At 32.6% G+C, this 19,045-nt stretch overlaps 1 protein-coding gene across 1 annotated transcript in view; it reads right to left on the bottom strand.

Moving 5' to 3' along the window:
- The window catches only part of LRP1B (LDL receptor related protein 1B), a 1,985,988-nt gene that overhangs the window by 281,960 nt on the left and 1,684,983 nt on the right, over window positions 1–19,045 (bottom strand). Inside the window, exons 54-57 of the mRNA XM_056117551.1 lie at window positions 18,688–18,828; window positions 17,475–17,662; window positions 11,161–11,344; window positions 7,137–7,222 (exon numbers count right to left, since the gene is read on the bottom strand). Of these exons, the coding sequence (XP_055973526.1) occupies window positions 7,137–7,222; window positions 11,161–11,344; window positions 17,475–17,662; window positions 18,688–18,828 (599 nt within the window). The remainder of the gene's footprint in view (window positions 1–7,136; window positions 7,223–11,160; window positions 11,345–17,474; window positions 17,663–18,687; window positions 18,829–19,045) is intronic.

Here is a 19,045-nt window from a genome sequence, read left to right as displayed (position 1 = left end):
TTTCACCACCAAGAACCCCAATTACTCCCCCTCCCATTCCGTCCAATGCCTGTGAGGCAGATGAATTCTACTTAACTCTCTATCTACTTTGATTACATTCATTATTTTGACAAAAGATGCACCATTATTGCTTAGAGTTTACACCCAACAATCAGAACTGCTGAATAGGCATTGTAAAATAATTTGTTTTCTGCAGCTAGTTATGAGAACCATATGATGTCACGCAGCCGCAATAGCAGTCACACAATTTTGGATTTCTAATATTTTACTTATTAAGTCTGAATGGATTTCTGCCAAGAGCCAGATAATTACAAGATTGGTTTCTGTGGCTCTGAAGCCATGGCTTGCCGGGGAGCCGCCCTTGGGGGGAAACTCGTGACCTCGGTAGGGCTTGAAGGACGAACTGGGAAAGCCCCCTTCCCATGAGGTTTCAGTTGCTTCGTCAGCGCTGGCTCTTAATTGGATTTCTAATAAGCTCTGAGGCGTCTGCCATCTTGCTGCCTGGGGGGAAAAAGGCAGAAGGGAGCGACACCCCTTCCCTCCCAGGGAGGCATGGTACTGTGGATTAATGCATGGTCCATTCACTTTTCTGCCACAAGCTGCCGGACTCTGCATTAAATCCTTGTGCCTCTGGAGCCATGGCCGTGCAGGAGAGCCGCTCATGGGGGGGGGGGGGGGGGCAACTCTTGACCTCAGTAGAGGTGAAGGCGCTTCTTTGTTTTTTTATCCCATGTTCCAGATTGTTTGATTGTATAATTACTTAAATTTAATTTAATCCTAACCTCTTGTTGGGTTTTAAGATTTCTACTTCAAAAATATAAAACAGAAAACTGGATCAGAGTTTTAACTGTATTCACTAACTTAAGGCTCATATAGATTATTTACACACCAATTCACAGATACTAAAGAAAAGTGACACAATATAGCTATGGAGGAGAAAGTCATAGAGAGTGAGAAAGAGAGAGAGAGAGAGAAATCCAATCATCAACAACTTTGTATGACTGAACTTTGTATGACCGAAATCCAATCATCAACAACTTTGTAATTATGTATCTTAGTGATTCAATTAAAAAATACGTATAGAGCTGGAGCAATGGCACAGCAGGTAGGGCATTTGCCTTGCACACGGTCAACCCGGGTTCAATTCCCAGCATCTCATATGGTCCCCCCGAGCACCACCAGGAGTAATTCCTGAGTAAATGAGCCAGGAGCAACCCCTGCGCATCACCAGGTGTGAGCGGAAAAGCAATATATGTAGATAGATAGATAGATAGATAGATAGATAGATAGATAGATAGACAGATAGATATTAGGCAAAACCATAAAGAATCTTTGTATTTCATATTGCTTGCTAACTTCATTATTTGTCCTACAGTTGTAGTTATCTCAAATTCTCATTGGCATCATTCATGAGTTATTCTAAAGGTAAAGATTACTGTGACTCCAAATAGTGTTGTTTTGTGTTTTTTTCATTGCTGTTCATTATCTTTTGATTTGAAAGAGAAAGTAAAGAATTGATGACAATATCCAGAACATATTTTTTTTCACATTGATTCTCAAAATTCAGAATTTGATAAGACAAATGCTGACTTAGACTTGCATCACTTTTATTCTTTCCTTTGAGCTGTGCTATGGAGTTTGGCATGATGCTTAGTCCAGCAATATGGAACTGACATGAGCTTTAGTTATGCTGGAGGACACCAGGCTATATCTAGGGGACTACTTCTTGGAAACAAATGACTGTGGAAAATAGAGATGCCATATATGCAGAACATATGCTCCCTCCACACTTCTGATAGACTCAACAATGTTTTTTAAATGTCTTAGAGGATCTAAGTTCTAGTTGTGATAGTATTAAATTCATCAGTTAAAATTATGTTTATTATTGTTTAACATAGGCTGGAGTGATAGCATAGCAGGTAGGGCGTTTGCCTTGCATGCGGCCCATCTGGGTTTGATTCCTCTGCCCTCTTGGAGAGTCCAGCAAGCTACTGAGAGTAGTCCACCCACACAGCAAAGCCTGGAAAGCTACCCATGACATATTCGATATGCCAAAAACACTAACAACAAGTTTCACAATGGAGACATTACTGGTGTCCACTTGAGCAAATAGATGAACAATGGGAGGACAGTGACAGTGATTGTTAAACATGAACAAAGAATTTTCTGTCACCACAAGGTTACAAAGTTATCTTGACTAGACCAACCCCAAAATATTATGTTACTGGTTATAAGCAAGATGCTCCCACCTCCCCACTCACCACAATACCTGACTTAGTGAAAATTCCTCAGTATACCAGATGAATAAATGGAAGTATATTTCTTACTAACAACACTACTAATCAAAAGTAAAAATGAAAATTTGCATTCACTTAAGGCTTCTGAAGATTGATAGAGAAGTAGGGCAGTGAGTCCCGGAAGACATCATAGTGCCGGAGATCTTTCCTGACCCCATACTGAGCCATTTTCACTGGGGCACCCCAGATGGAGCAGGTGCACTCTCTCCACCTGCACCAGATAGAATCCTGGCAACCAAGAGCTTCTGCAAGCAAGGCCCAGTTATGCAGGCTCCAGGACTAAATCTTCAGGCAACTAGTGGCAGAGGAGCTGGAATGTCCCTCACCGGTTCCCCAATTGCTCAGCAGCCTGGCTCACAATCTGCCTCCTGGTGCCATTTTAGTGCACCAAAAGCCCTGGGTCCAGAGATCCCTAACTTAATCCCAAAATGGATTAGTGTCCTACAGAGAGGTCTCCGGTACCCAACAATTTGTAATCTAGAATTCCGGAACCACACAGCTACTTTTGGGGCCATGCAAGCTCTCATGATATTAAAAATGAGCAATGAAAATTAAATTATCTAATGACTGCCTCGGGTATTTAGGCTTGAATGGTGGTGGGAAAAATTGAGCGAAACATAATTCCAAAAAAGTAGAGAGTATTGGGGAAATTCTCTGCCATAGAGGCAGTGTGAGGACTGGAATGGGGGACAGGGGAAGAATACTGGGGACATTGATGGTGGAAAATGTGCACTGGTGGATGGATGGGTGTTCCATCATTGTATGGCTGAATCTCAAACATGAAAGCTTTGTAACTCTATCTCATGGTGATTCAATAAAATAGAAAAAAAATTGACATAATATTGATTCTCATCTAAAAATTGGAGGACTTGCTTTGTTACTTAATAATATATAATCTAAAAACCTGTCTGTACAAAATGTGTAATGTCCAAATACATAAACTGAATACTCCAAATTCTATTGAAAGTAATACATTCATCTCAGTGTAAGTCTATAAATTTTTTTTATTTGAGTGCTTATTTTTTTTCCTCAAGAGAAATAAAGTAAATGGGTTATAGCTCTCTGATAGTCTGGCAATTCAGATGTAGAAATTAAAACTTAATAGGGAACAGTTAGAGGGAAAGTTATCTTTAACTTTAGTGAAAATTCACCCACAAGTCTCAGCAATGTAGAATTACTATTTCTACATAAAATAATCAATTTAGATAACGAAAGTCCAATTTCAAGTTTAAGAAGTCAACTATAATAGGATAAAGTTCTAAAAGCAGAGACACTGGAGCTAAATTCTGATGTACCTATATTGCCAAGCTGCTCATTTTTCTACAGATTTACCCTTAATCCCCACAGGCAAACAATGTAAATGTCTCTTTATAGAGTCATGTGCGAGGAACATTAAAAGAGCCTAAGGCATGGCCAAAATAATGACTAAAAACTCAAATCATTCTAGTGGCTTCAGAGCTAAAAATTGATTTCGTTAAAATCCTATTTGCTTCTTTCATTTCTGTAGTTGAAGATGTTGCATTCTTTGGTTCAAGATGATTAATTTAGGAAGTTGTATTTTGTTACTCTCTACAATTTTACTGCAATAAAAGGCACTGTTTAAATTGAACTCGAGAGCAATCTGAAAAGGAAAATGATTAATTTTTAATTCTAATGTCCAGGCTATTCGAGTATACATTTAAAATAAAATCTGTGAATTAGTTATAGCTGTGCTAATTACAGCTATGTTTTAGAATATGTAGAGTATATAACTTATCAGTTATAATTTTATGTTACATAGTTACAAAGATTGTTACTGATTACAAGAAATATTTAAGGTAACTCATTCAATAGAATCTGATACACAAAAAGTTTCCCAATAAGTCAGGGAAAGAAGCTGTTCTTTTACTTATTTAAACTTTGAGAAAATGTGGAGAGTTATTAAAAGTTTGTATTATATTTCATTCATCATAGATAGACAAATCTCAGGAAGGAAAGGTTATTTCTATTACCTAGAACTTCTCAAAATTTTTAATTTTATGATAAAGTGATATCTAAAAACATTATCAGGAATGAGATCAAATTCAGCAGAGGAAAACCCTTTCATGAATGTGTGAAGAATTGGATTTGCAGCAATGCAAAAAAAAACAAAATATTTAAAACATGTTTTCTGACTGAAACAATATATTCCAAGAAAGCTACATATACAGCTAAATTTAGGGCTTTTCTATAATTCTGTTTATTTGTTTTACATCTCTATTGTTATTTATCTGTTATCATTAGCAAATACACACTAAAGACACAGGAATTCAGATTTATCTTCATATTTTTCTCATCATTCACATCCCTTCTTAATTCCTAAGAAAAATACAATAAAAAGTATAGAAAATGCATTTAGATATTAGTGATTGGCAGTAGTTGAAAATGATATCACTAGGCAAATGTGTTATCTGAAAGTATGCATTAAAGTGGTTTGATTATATGAAATAGACTTAAATGATGCATAGAGGAAAAGATCATTTTGGTCCATTAAGAACAATCTCTGATAACATATTAGGCATGAAAGAAAACAAAAGTGATGCCAGCAAAAATGTCCTGAGTCACAGGGTTGGAAAATGAAGCAAGAAACTGTCATTGAAACTCTGCTATAGTTCTTTTAAGAACACAATAAATCTTGTTGCTATCTTAGTTAAATTTGTGGTTCAGTTGAGCTTTAAATAGAGTATTTTCAAAAGAAGGCTTTCTCTCTTTCGATAGAACAATCTTAAATAAAGGAATTCTAAGAACAAAACAAAAACAAAAACAAAATCTTTAAGGAGAAAATAAATATATCATTTTTACAAAGGCATGAAATAAAATCAATGGCTGGCATATCTAACTTTTAAGGAATAAGAAGCTTGTGGTGTCAAACTCTAAAACAAATATAAAGTTTTCAAAAGTTTATGTTTGATATAAATTTAAAATTAGACTGTACAGAAAATAAATAATTAAATTGAGTTTGCACAAAACTGGGAAGAATGTGTTTTCCATTTAAAGCATTGTAACTACTTAAATTTAATCCCTAAGGACATTTAATGCTTTTTCATCTCTTAAAGAGGTCCCTCATTTAAGTTAGTAGTTTTTATAAACAATACAAAAATATTTTGTATTTTACTCTATAATCTAAGGATCCAGAAGTAGAGCAACAGTAAGATTCAGTTGATAGTGGTGGTACGCTAGTAACTTAAATGAAAATATCTAAACCTTTAAAACATTCATGGATATGATAGTTGTCATGAAAGCACAAGGAAAGCTGGAGGACTATTGAGAATGGAAGCACTGTGACTTTATGTTGGAGTGCATCTACTACACAGTTTGAGATTGTGGCCTTCCAAGGATATTAACCCAGAATCATTACAAAGTATTTTTTTAGGTAGCCAGAAACTTGACTTTTCATGAGAAATATTTATTTTCAATTGGAGACCAAAAGGAATATTGAAAACAACAATCCTATTATGAAGAGTCAATGTAACACATTCTAATTCATATTTATATTTAAAATAAGATTAAATTTATAAACACACTGAATGAAAGTCTAGTAGTTGAAGTGACAACATTCATAAATAGATGTGGGAGTAAAATTAGTGAAATAAATATTCTTTATAGTGCTGAAAATCACTACAAGGATTTCTTCATCTAAGCCAAGGATGATAGGAAGAGCAAGAAATAAAATGATTTCTTGGCACATTTTTTTGTAGGTGTGCTTTTTCACATACATGTCGTTAATGCATTGTCTGGGGCAGAACAAATTCTGTGGGAAAATAGATACAAATTGAATACTTCCAAAGAAATAATTTCCTGACAACCAACTATATATGATTTCTCTAGTGCATTTGGTACTCATCCTGCTTTTAATTTCATTTTATGCAATTTCCACTGCAAACTGGAAAAGGAAAATATTGATGAGTTATTCACAGCTTTATATCCTATCATAAGATGGAAAACATATATTTTAATCTCAGATTTTATGTCTATGTATGATCTGAGAATGGAAATCAAATATCAAAACAGGTTAAACAATATTCTCTTGGACTAGAAGAAAATGGGTGATAAAAAATGAATAAATAAAAGGCCTAAAAACTTATGATTATCACAAGATTACAACTAAACTCTTTTCCATTTCTTTTTCTAAAATTTAAATGGTTAAAATGGTATGTGTCACAAATTTATTTTTCTCGTTATGTGAACAGAAAGTATTTGTATTTTCAAAAATATCAAGTGTAATGAAAGCAATTTAGGTAATGAGTAAAAATATATTTTTCTATTTCTTCCTTCCTTCCTTCCTTCCTTCCTTCCTTCCTTCCTTCCTTCCTTCCTTCTTTCTTTCTTTCTTTTTCTTTCTTTCATTTGTTTTTAGGCTACACTGATGGTTCTCAGGGATTACTCCTGGATCTGTGCATAGGGATCTCTCTTGGCAGGGCTCAGGAGTGATATCTGGAGTGTGAGGAATCAAACTTGAGCCCACTGGATTCAAGGCAAAAGCCCTACCAGCTGTTCTATTGTTCTACCCCTTGGGTAAAAATAACATAAAAGATAAATTTATGCTTTTGTTTCATCATAATCATTAAAATAGCGTATCTCTTGCAATAATTATATTCTATATAATTTACTTTTTTGAAATATTGTCATGTGACAAGACTGGACTACCACCTTAATATACAGAAACAAAACCTAGTTATTCTAATTTCATATACATACATGTATGTATACATGAACAGTACTTTATAAAATCTAATTGTGAAATATTTTATTAGCTGTTCCACATAATTAAAGTAGCCAGATTAAATAAATACTAGGAAACAGTGACAGAAAATGTCATACCTGTTTTAAAAGAGTGTAGTTTGAGCCATCAGTGCTGATTTTTCTGATTTCATGATGATCAGCAAGAATTAGAAAAGGTTCTTCATCTAAATACCAAGACAAACATATGTTAGATTTTTAATATTAATGGTTTTCAATTCTGCTTAGTTGCAGTTCAGTTCCTGTTGCAATGTAATCTCAATATGGACCCTACTGATTGATTAATATATTAAAAACCACAAATATGCCAATCACCTCAGTTGGTATAAAAAAGAAAAGAAGCAAAATAATTGGGTAGTATTGAAAAATCTTCCTAACTGTATACACATCCCTTGCTCTTTTTCATTTTTTTAACATTAAAATTGTCTGGTTTATTTGGAATTATTAGAAACTGTCTATTACAACAATATGGTTTTTATTTTCTTTTATTTCATCTTTTATTTCCATCTCCCACAGGTGTGGGAGGCCACACCAGTTGGTATTCTAGGCTTATTCCTGGCTCTGAGCTCAGGGATAACTCCTGTCAGGGCTCATGGGACCATATGGAAAGCTGAGGTTTGAAACAGTGTCACCACATAAAAGTAAGGTGTCCTATCCTCTTTATTATCACTCTGACCTACAAATCTATTTTATATAACTATTGTCATATATGTTTATATTTTCAGTTGATATATTACTTTCTTCCTTTATTTTTAATGGCAAAACAAGAGTACTCAGGGTATGACTTTATGTTTCAGAATACTCTACGTAAACAATTAGTAATAAGTGCCTTTGCATGTTGAATACCCCTTTTGATAAGTGGACGCAATACCCATAATATACAATTTCAGTCTTCCTGTTGAGACTAAAAACAGCTGAATTCTGAGCTAAAAGGCTGCTATTCTTGTCAACATAGTTTTAAGTATAGGAATTAAAATATAACTAATTATGTTCCACTAAGTACTTAGGGAGTCCTGCTCTTTGCAATTTAAAAACTAAAGCCATAAACCTTACATAAGAGAACACAGGAAAAAAATCTCATATATATAGCTGCTAGGAAATGTTACCTGTGATAGAAAAAGCATAAATAAAGCAGGCAAAAATAGATAAGTGGAACTAAGTGAAACTGAGATTATTCTGCATAGTGAAAAAAAAAATGACAAGCTATGGAATTGGAAAAACATTGCAAGCCATTTATCTGATCAAAAAATTAAAGTCATAAATACTCACATGCATCAAGTTCTCATGCAATTTAAAAATAATAAATAATAGTCTGATTTTAAATGGTCAAAAGAACCAATTGAGCATTTTTCCGGTGAAGATGCCCAAATGCCGAGCAAACACATGACAAAATTTTTGAACATCATTATCACCAAGGGGAAAACGAATCAAAACCACACTGAGCTATCATTTCACACATAGAAGTTATCATCAAAATACAAGAGATAGCAAGTTTGCTCAGATGTGGAGAAAAGGGAACAGTTGTGTATTGTTGTTGAAAGGGATATAAATTGGTTCAGTCACTATAAAACAGTTTGAGTTTCCTCAAAAACAAAAAAAATAGAACTGCCATATTATTCTGCAATCTCACTTACGAATCTATCTATCTATCTGTGTGTGTAAACACAGAGAAAATAAAAACAAGATGTCTGCACTTTAAAAGTATATTGCTTGCATTAACAGTAGTCAAAATTGGTAAATTATCATTTAATATATAAATATGCATTTATATGTTGACATGGAATGAGATGTGCATATGTCATCTATATAATGGAACACTATACAGCCACAAAAATGGAAATGCTGCCATTTGTGACTAATTACAAGCAGTCATTTTATGACATTATACTAAATCATGCAAGTGATAAAAAATGAACACTTAATGATATCACTTACACATAAAACCTAAAATCAAGGAACTTGTAAAGTAGTAAAATGATGTTTAGCAAGTTCTAGAGAATGGACAAAATGGAGATATGCTATTTAAAAGTATAAACTTTTAGATAGAAGACAAATACTTCTGAGAACTTAATGTGCTCCATATGATGTATATGTAAATACTATGCTGTATACTTAAAAGTTACAATAGGAACATATCTTAAAAGTTGTCACAATAAAAAATACTTCTGATAATTTTCTGACGCATGAGACAGTTAACACTATGGTGGCAATTATATTGCAATGCAAAATATATCAAATAAATGATAGCACAGCGGGTAGGGCGTTCGCCTTACAAGCGGCCAACATGGCCGACCCGAGTTCGATTCCTCCGCCCCTCTCGGAGAGCCCGGCAAGCTACCCATGATGTATTCGATATGCCAAACACAGTAACAACAAGTCTCACAATGGAGATGTTACTGGGCCCGCTCGAGCAAATAAATGAATTATGCTTTAAATATCATATAGTGCCATGGAAACATGCCTGGCCTTTCTGCAACAAAAACAAAAAAATAGTAATTAAAAAATATGTGCCTCAGGAATACTTCTGTTTTGTTTCAAACTTAACATTAGTTTCCAATTAGTACCAATGGGAAAAAAACTATAGTATATAGTACACGACCAAAAATAAATAATTAGCATACATCTTCACTATATGATCCTTTATGAAAAAAATAAATAAAACATTGACTGGGTTTGAATTGTGTTTGTTTGTATGTTTGTAATCACATCCTACAGTGATCAGGGGTGACCTGGTTCTACATTAAAGGATCTCTCCTGGCTGGCTCCAGAACTATATATGGTGCTGGAAATTGACCCAAGCCAGCCACGTGTAAGGCAAGCCCATACTTGTTCTACTATCTCTTCAGCCCAAGGTTTTGATATTTTTTTCCTTAATTTCTTTTCCCATGTTGCTAAACATGGGACTAAGTGGGCAGTGCACTGAGCAAAGGTTAGGAAAGAAAAGAATATATATCAAAAATGTGCAAATTGGTTTTGAAAATATATTCCAAGGATAAGTAAACATAGAACAAGAATTAAATTAGTAATTTTCTTCCTCATATATGTATTATTTAAAACAACTTAAAATTCATATACAAAGGAATATTTTTGGTATTCATTAATTAAATTAGATGAGAGAATAAAAGGTTTTTGGGAGGTGGGCCATAACCAATGGTGATTAGGTGATACTTCAGGCTCTCTGGCTCAGGGATCACTCCTGATAGTACTGGAAGAATCATATAGGGGGGGCAGGAATTAATTCTTGGTTAGCCACCCATGGGTTAAGCACCTTACTGATTGTGCCATCTCTAAGCCCCACAAAACATGTTTTCAGAAGTTTTTGCTTACATTCATCTATGAAAAAACAGTAATGCTATTTAACTCATAATCCTGTAAAATAGAAGAGTAACATAATATTCTGACCATTTAAAAATCACTATTTTATACTCCTTTGGGTTATTTGATGTGTCCCATTTTCTCTTATAATAAAATAATTTTCTTAAGTCTCTTCTTATATTTTATTGAATTGACTGATTTGGAAAGTCAAAACACTATTTTGAATGAACAAAACTTAAAAATAACACATGCAAAAAAATTAACCCATGCAACTTGGAACAGAAATTTAAAATATTTGATTCATACAAATCACTGTATAAATTCAAATTGTCTAATATTTCTGATTACTAGTGTTGTTATCATTATAATTTTATTATCATTGCCCTTTTTTCTTTTTAGTAAGTAAGTGTGTGTGATATGAAGAGAAAGATTAAAGTATTTCAGCACTGTGACAATAATCTCTTTAACAGTCGTAGACCCACCTGCTTCTAAGAAGCTATGATTCAACAAAAAGCAGTACTAGAAATAGCTCTGTTTACTTCTGAGGACTTTTAAACTCTAGAAAGCACTTAATAATTCAAGTGAATGGGATGCGGTGATATTTCAAATACAGCAGTTTGTAGGCAGCACGCAAAAGATTGGGATGACAGATCTCCATATTATGAATGTAGGGAAGAATTTTGATTTCTAGGAAGCAGCAGGGAGGAGAAAGTTCACTAGGAATAACTATAAAATAGAGGATCCATATGTGTGACTGAGTTTAGATCTGTGGAAAAGTTCAATTCAATACCTGAGAGTGATTTGCAGCCATTTGGATTATCAGGGTGTATTTCATACCCATCAGAACAGAGGCACTTGTAGGTCCCATATGTATTGATGCATTGCTGGCTACATGGAAAGCCCAAAGAGCATTCATCAATGTCTACACATGTTTTACCGTCATCCTTCAGTTGGAATCCAGGCCAGCATTTACACTGGAGAATGAAAAATGAGCATAATCAATTCATGTCATCATCACCATGTTTTTGTATTGTAAATCTCTTTTGTATGATTCAAGCAAGAAAATCATTTAGACTAGATAATGATAGGTCTTTCGGTGTCCTAGTGATTTGATTAGAATTGCATATATTATGTAAAGTTAAAGGTTTAACTTCAAAACATCTTCATTGAACTTAGGTTTGCAAGATTGTAAAAGTTAACTGCTATCACTAAAGACACGTGTTTAAAAATTGCAAACAAAATAGGTAAATTGATTTTTTTAAAATTCCTTCTATCACATTATACTCTCCCAGGAAACTTCATTATGACACGTAATCCGGATGTGTATTTTTAAGGACTACTAGCATTAACCTCACATATTATTTCATTAAAGCATTTCATAAGGATATGATATCAGTAAAACATCTCTTGTTAACTTCTGAGAAACACAAAGTTATAAAGAGGATGATGTCCAGATAAAAACAGTAGGAGAGCTGAGAGTCTAAATTTTATCATATCAAAAGTCATTGATATTTGTAGGTATGATCAATTTATATAGCCAGATATTATCATGTTTTCTGTAAAAATAATCAACATAATTTCACATGAGTAATCTGATTCATATCATCAAATATTTTCTTCAGCATTATTCCCTTTGTTCTCTATGCCACTCAAATAAGGATATGTGATAGTTACCCATATATCTATTCTGAATATAATTCAATCCTTCTTTTATTTGCATTCCTATATGATGAAGTGTTGTGTTGGCTATAGACCTTTGGGTTTATGGTCAATTTCAAAGTAGAGTATTCAAATTATAATTGTAAAAATGAATCTATAATTGGCCAGACCATTATAGTAAAAATCGTTATTGAAACGAGTAAGGGGCCTTTGAATAAAACAATCTGTAAGAATTGAGTAGGCTATTAAGAAGGAACTATAGGGAGGTGGGAGAGTAGTATAGCCGGTACCTGCACCATGGCAGTTGCCTTGCTCAGCAACAGACCCAGGTTCAATCCCCAACATCCCATATAATTCCTTTAGCCCTATTAGAAGTGATACCTGACCTCAGAGTCAGAGAATAAATCCTGAACACAGCCTGGTGTGGTCCCAATAAACAAACACGAAACAAAATCAAAGAAAAAAAAAGAAACTTTAAATTGTCAAGAAAATTTTCCAAAGGTTATTAATAATAAACATGTCAAATTTTATTTATACTGGGTGAAAAAATATATATAATTTAATATAATTGCATTAAATTATATAGAAAATGTACATATAAATTATATATGTGCAAAAATAATGAAGTAGCAGATTTTTTTTCAGTTTCAGAAAAAATGTTCATTACTTGGATTTGCCTTATCAACTTCACTGGAAAGTATTTAGAAAATACTTGTGTATCTTCTCTTAAGGCCATGCAATTTGCACCAGAATTTTTCTAACAGTCCTTACAAGTTTTACTGTTTTAAACTTCCAGAATCTCTAGCAAGCCAGAATATAAAAGCAAAAGTCACAGCTTAGATCATGTCCCAAATGTCCCTCATCATATATTAGCCTGTGATGAATTACTTTCCTTGAAGATTCAGCCTATAATTCAGTTAGAAAGTTAAGGGAGTTGGCAATTGCTCCATTGCCCTGAAGGAAATGTAAAACATGAAAATGTTAACCTAAAAGTGCACACAATAATAAGTTTAGTCATATTTATTTTGACATAGTTTGAAGATAAATCATCTCAAAAAATTAGAACTGAGAATGCAAGAAGTAATACTGCAAATGACTAAAAATTAGAACTTGTGATCATGCTGTTAGTTAAGTCAAAGATCCATTTGTAGATACAAGATAAAAAGTTGAATTCAAGGCATATTTTAAGATAAAAATAAAATTGTGGAAAATTTTTAATTCCTCTGAAAGAATTATAAAAGTAATAAAATGTCCGCATTTTAATGAAGTTGCTGAAAAATGCTTTGAATAGCAAGGTTTAGATCTATGAAATTACCATATTCAATTGATGAAAACACATTTGAGAAGGAATTAATTTATTTAATGCAAATTTGGCAAATGTTATCAAATATTCATATGCATAACATTAAATTAGAACATTTATGGTAAGTTTTAAAAATGTTCTTAATAAAAAATAAAATAATTTTATCTCTAATTATTAACTCTTTTCAAAAAATATTTTGTACCAAATAATAAAAATATGTGAAAATTTCTACAAGCATAACTTTCAAAACTTGAAAGAGAAAAAATAAATATTTTCATCTTTAAAGATAAAAGAATATAATTTATTTAAAAGAAAGACTATTTTCAATAATTAAGATTTTACACAAAATTATGTATATTCAATGTGATTTTAATACTTCTATTAAGAACTATTTCAAATTTTGATGATTAGTCAGATGATTAGTCCTGGAAATAAGATGCAATGATTGGGTGCTCATGTCTGATGACATGGTGCTGCTCATGCTTTGGAATGCTTTGGAATGCTGATGGGCACCTCATCCAACTGCAAGAGTTTTGTTAAAGCCTTGCAATGCTAACGTACTTATAGTTCAGGTAAAAAAAAGAAAAAGAAAAAAATAAAGGCCTTGCAATGCTTGGTACAACTTAGAGCAAAGGTATTCAAGGCATATGATCTGAATCCTTGACCTATTTCCCCAGCCCTTACATTAATTCTATATAGAAGTATACAGCTACCAGAAAGATACACAGTTGCCTAATCTTACATTATTACTTTCAAAAGGAAAAATTCTCTGAAGTGATATTTGATAAATATTATAGTGATATTTGATAAAAATTATTTTATTTGTAAAATATAATTTTCTCTCCCAGAAGTACATTCATTTGTGCATGGCAAATCAATATTTCTATCAGAATAAGATTCTCACTTTAGCTTAATATTACTACTCCCTTTTGGACAGTTAAATGTATTGCTTTATTTTATAGCAAATGTGCAAATAGTTCACAGACCATAAGATCCAAATTTTGGTTTTGTAACCAATTTATATTTGAAAATTTGAAGTTAAAATACTTGTCATATTTTGATATTATAATAGTATGTTTCTGTATCATTTTTCCCATTTCTTAGATAAATATACCCCTCATTTAAATAATGTTCTCCTAAAATAAATATGCATTTTGTTGTACACAGCCTTTTTTTCTCCATTTCCTAACAACAAATTTTCATAACATATGCATAAATATAACTTTGTTCTGTTATCTGGGCCACACCCAATGGTGCTTGGGATATACACCTGGCTCTGTGGTTAAGGATCAATGCTGGTGGGGCTCTGGGAACCATATGTGGTGGTGGGGATTGAACTTGGCTTTGCTCTGTTTGTAAGCCAAACTCCCTATCCACTGTACTATTGCTCAGACCCCTAGAAATAACATATTTGGATGTAGGTATCTCAACATAATTTGTAAAATATGCACTTGGGACCTGTATATAAAATTTGTTTTTATTATTATACTCTAAGTATTTGTATTTGTCTTATTTCCCCTAATACATGTAATGTTCATTAATTTGTCATGTGTCCTTATTTATTGATTGATTGGTTTATGGGCAGGGATTTTGAGTGACATCAGAGGTGCTCAGAAGCTATTGTTGTTCAGTGCTCAAGAATGATTCCTGGCAATGCTCAGAGAACCACATGTCAGGAATTCTAATTGGGGCAGGCAAGAGAAAAGGCAAGAGATTTAGCTCCTATGTTCTTCCCAGTGCTATGTATACAGAATTAAGGGACATCATTATGTGAAATTCTCTCAAATTACATATATATGCATCCAGACATACTTATGATTGATTAAACACTTTTGTCTCATTGAAACAAGAGTTACACTTCATTAAAGTGTAACTCTTCTTCAGAAGAGTGAAGGGAAAATGTTAATATTTAAAGTGTCTAAATCAACTATTATTTTGTATAAGAAATCTTAGAAAGTTGGGGATGGGAACAATAGTACAGCAGGTAGAACACTTGTCTGACATGCAACTGGCCCCAAGTTCCATCCGCAAAATCCATATGGTCTTTTGAGACTGTCAGGAATGATCTCTGAGCATAGAACCAGGAGTAAACCCTGAACACTGCTGGATGTGGTCCAAACAAAACAAATAATATAAAAAATAATAAATCTTAGAAAACAACAAATAATATGTTTCGTATGGCTTTATTGGTAATATATAGTTCTGAAAAAAAAGTTTGCCAAATATGTTTATGGAACAAATACTTCTTACAGGGATTTAAAATGTATTCAAATTCATCTTTGATATTGTGTAAAAAGGTTATAATTTAATATTTGATAATTAATACCTTTTACCACAAAGGCAATGGCATTTCAAAAATATACAGGGGATATACAAATATATATAATATTAAATTTATATTTTATATCGATATATAGATACAGATCCTATGTGAAATATGAATTTGATATTATATACTTTTTTAATATACACAATTTCACATGCAAGGAATACAAAATTTTCTATTAACAACAAAATAATTACTTAAAATCTATTAATTAAAATTTCAACTACGTATCAATAATAATTCTATGATACATTCCTTGATTTTTCTGGAAATATTTCTATATTGATTATATGCAAGTCTCCAATAATATATTATCTGCTTCAATTAGTTTTAACATGTTTATTGCCAAAATTAATTTCTTGATTCATACTTATTAAGACTGTCCTAGATAATTTTAATTCTTTTCTTTCACCTATAATAGTATTTTTGAATGAGTGCCTGTGTGTCTTAATCCTTCATTTTACCCAATTCTTAATACCATATTCAAATTAAGAAACTTACACTAACAGTTTTTGCAGTGATATTACCTGAACTAGCATAATAACATTTAAATTAAAAATAAAATGACATTTTATTTTATTTTAGGGTCATAATTGGTGGTGTTTCGGGCTTACTCCTGGCCCTTAGCTCAGAGATGACTCCAGCCTTTACTCAGGGGACCCTATGCAATGCTGGGGATCAAATTGATCACCTGCATGCAAAGATTTTATTTATGGAAATTCTTATTAAAAATTGAAAATTATTTGGCTGATTGAATTTACAATTAAATACAACTAGTTTGCCATAAGGTGCCAAGTGAAAGAATATATCAGAATTTGGTTAAGAATCTTGACAAATACGCAGTGTCCATAGATACGCAAGATGTCTACTGTGAGTTCTGATCATTACAGAACTCAGAATAAAATCAAAGTTTGTATAACTCAAACTGGTATAAAGATGCCTAAATGTTTTATATGAGTTGGGATCTACTTAACCATACTGATTTTCAAATGAATCACTTATATAATTCGTATTAGACTGAACATTACTTAAATTTTAAGTACTTTCCTTATTTTCCCTCCATTCCACATACTAAAATATGTTTTCAAAAGTTCTTTGTCAATTTCATTAGTGAACCACCCTTTTCCAGGAAGCAGGACTAATGAAAACCAATTATAATGCTGGGCATGATTTATTTTGGTATACCTCCAACTGTTCCTAATAATTCATGTGTTTTGCTCTTTTCTTCTGGTTTATGTGAAAAATATTTCAATCTCCAATGTGTGATAAATAAGTGATTAGGCTATTCCACCTCAAGGATGCATGAGAATGAAAGATGAAATGGGAAGTAAAGAGTTGCATGCATATTTATGCCACTATTAACATAGCAGTCTAACCCCTAAACACTTTTCTTAAAATGCTTGTATATTCCCTTATGTTCTACTATAGTATATTAAACATATTTATTTTGTTTAGTTGGATTATTTTCACAATTTTATGCTGTGTTACTATTATATCTTACTTTTTTACAAGTTTACCTAATAATATTGATACTTTTGTTTGTTTGTCTTTAGTTTGTTTTTTTTTATGTCACACCACACTGTACTCTAGGTTTACCCCTGGGTCTGAGTTCCGGGAACACTTCTGGTGGGTTTGGGGATTCATACAAGATGCCAAGGGCGGAACCCAGGTTTGTAAGGCAAATGCTTTGTTACTCTACTAATTGTCTACCCCTGAGAATCGATACTTTTTCAGCATTACACTTGTGTTAAATTAAATATATTTTATTATCTCGGATGCTAAGGCAGAATACGATTTGCTATTTCTAAGTACATACCTTATAACTTACTGGAAGGTCCTGACAATCTTGGGTACATCCGCTGACTTTTTTACTAAGACATTCATTTATATGGCAGTTTCTCTCATCTGAGCCATCACCACAGTCATCTTTATTGTCACAAAGCCCTCCATTGGGAACGCACCTGCCATTTTTGCACATAAAAAATGAACTGTTGCATGACTGTTCTGGAAGAAAGAAAATAAAACAAATGGAACATAAAGGACATGTTATTATTTACTACTGATTGTTGAAAGCATTCACAAATTTTGAACTTATGTACCAAATGTATAGTAAATATGATATATTTATAATGTTTTATAGAAATATTTTATTCATCCACAAAATATAGAACACCAACGACAAACTGCACTTTCATGCTCAATATTTTTTACAAACCTAGATTGAGCATGAAAATTTAACAATCAAAATAAGCATTTAATATAAAGTTAATGAAATGTTTTTATCTTCATGGATATTGCAAAAAGTGATTTCAGAGGTGTACACAATTGACATTTTCACTGTTATAGGAGTCTGAAAAATTATGTGTCACTAAAAATAAGAATCTGGAGTAGACAGATATTCCTAATTTCTTTTTATTCCTGAAAATACAACATTGACATTTTTAAGTCAGGACATAAAAAGGACATATACAGCTCAAATATAGCTTTAGAAAGTAGTTCAGATTTTGCAACTACTCATAACCTGATGACTTGAACATTATTCATTATCATACATGATAAAATATAGCCTATTAACATGCAAATGAAATAAGAAATTTGTTTTGAAATATGACAATGTCTCATTCAGTCTTCAGAATAGCAAAATAAAAATTATATACCATTTGGCTATACATATATGATGATATTTACTTTATTTCATATAAGTAAAAATAATACCGAGTAAACCATAATTTTTGTATTTGAAGTTTCAAAAATACAGATGGGTGACATCCCATAATATAATACACAGAGAAATATATTTCTGATAGGGCGATGAATATGAGGTTCATTGCCTCGGATCTTCATGTTTTTGTCACAGAGATAAATTTCTTAAAGTTGGTCTAAAATATAGTTTACTAAGATCCTACATGGTAGCAGTAAAACATAATATCGTTAATAACCCACCTTTCTTTCTGCATACTGAAAATTAGAGTCATATATGTGCAGTTAACAGAAACTTAGAATGCATAAAATGTCTATATTTTCTTTACCTGCACTTTTGCACTTCGGATTTAAAGGTGCTTCATCAGAATGGTCAGGGCAGTCAAAGTCTCCATCACACTGCCATTGATTATTTAAAAGGCACCGTCCATCAGCACAACTAAATTCTTCTGCATTACAGCGCCGATATTCTAGAAATAAAGAAATTCTAATTGACCTAATTCATTTACTGAGTATTCATTAATAATAAATAGTCATTAAATCCTCTACCCAACACTACACCTAATTAACTATATGGGCCACCAGTGTCTACTATACAAAATGCTTCTCTCATTCCTCTTCAGACAGAGATCATACTATCAAGAGTAATATGATTGGAAAAAAGAGTCAGGGTTCAGAAAATAAATT

Source organism: Sorex fumeus, unplaced genomic scaffold (genome assembly GCF_029834395.1).
Source record: "Sorex fumeus unplaced genomic scaffold, SorFum_2.1 ptg000035l, whole genome shotgun sequence".
Taxonomy (NCBI): Eukaryota; Metazoa; Chordata; class Mammalia; order Eulipotyphla; family Soricidae; genus Sorex; species Sorex fumeus.
The sequence above is the reverse complement of the archived record's forward strand: the minus strand, read 5'-3'. Positions and strand labels throughout refer to the sequence as shown.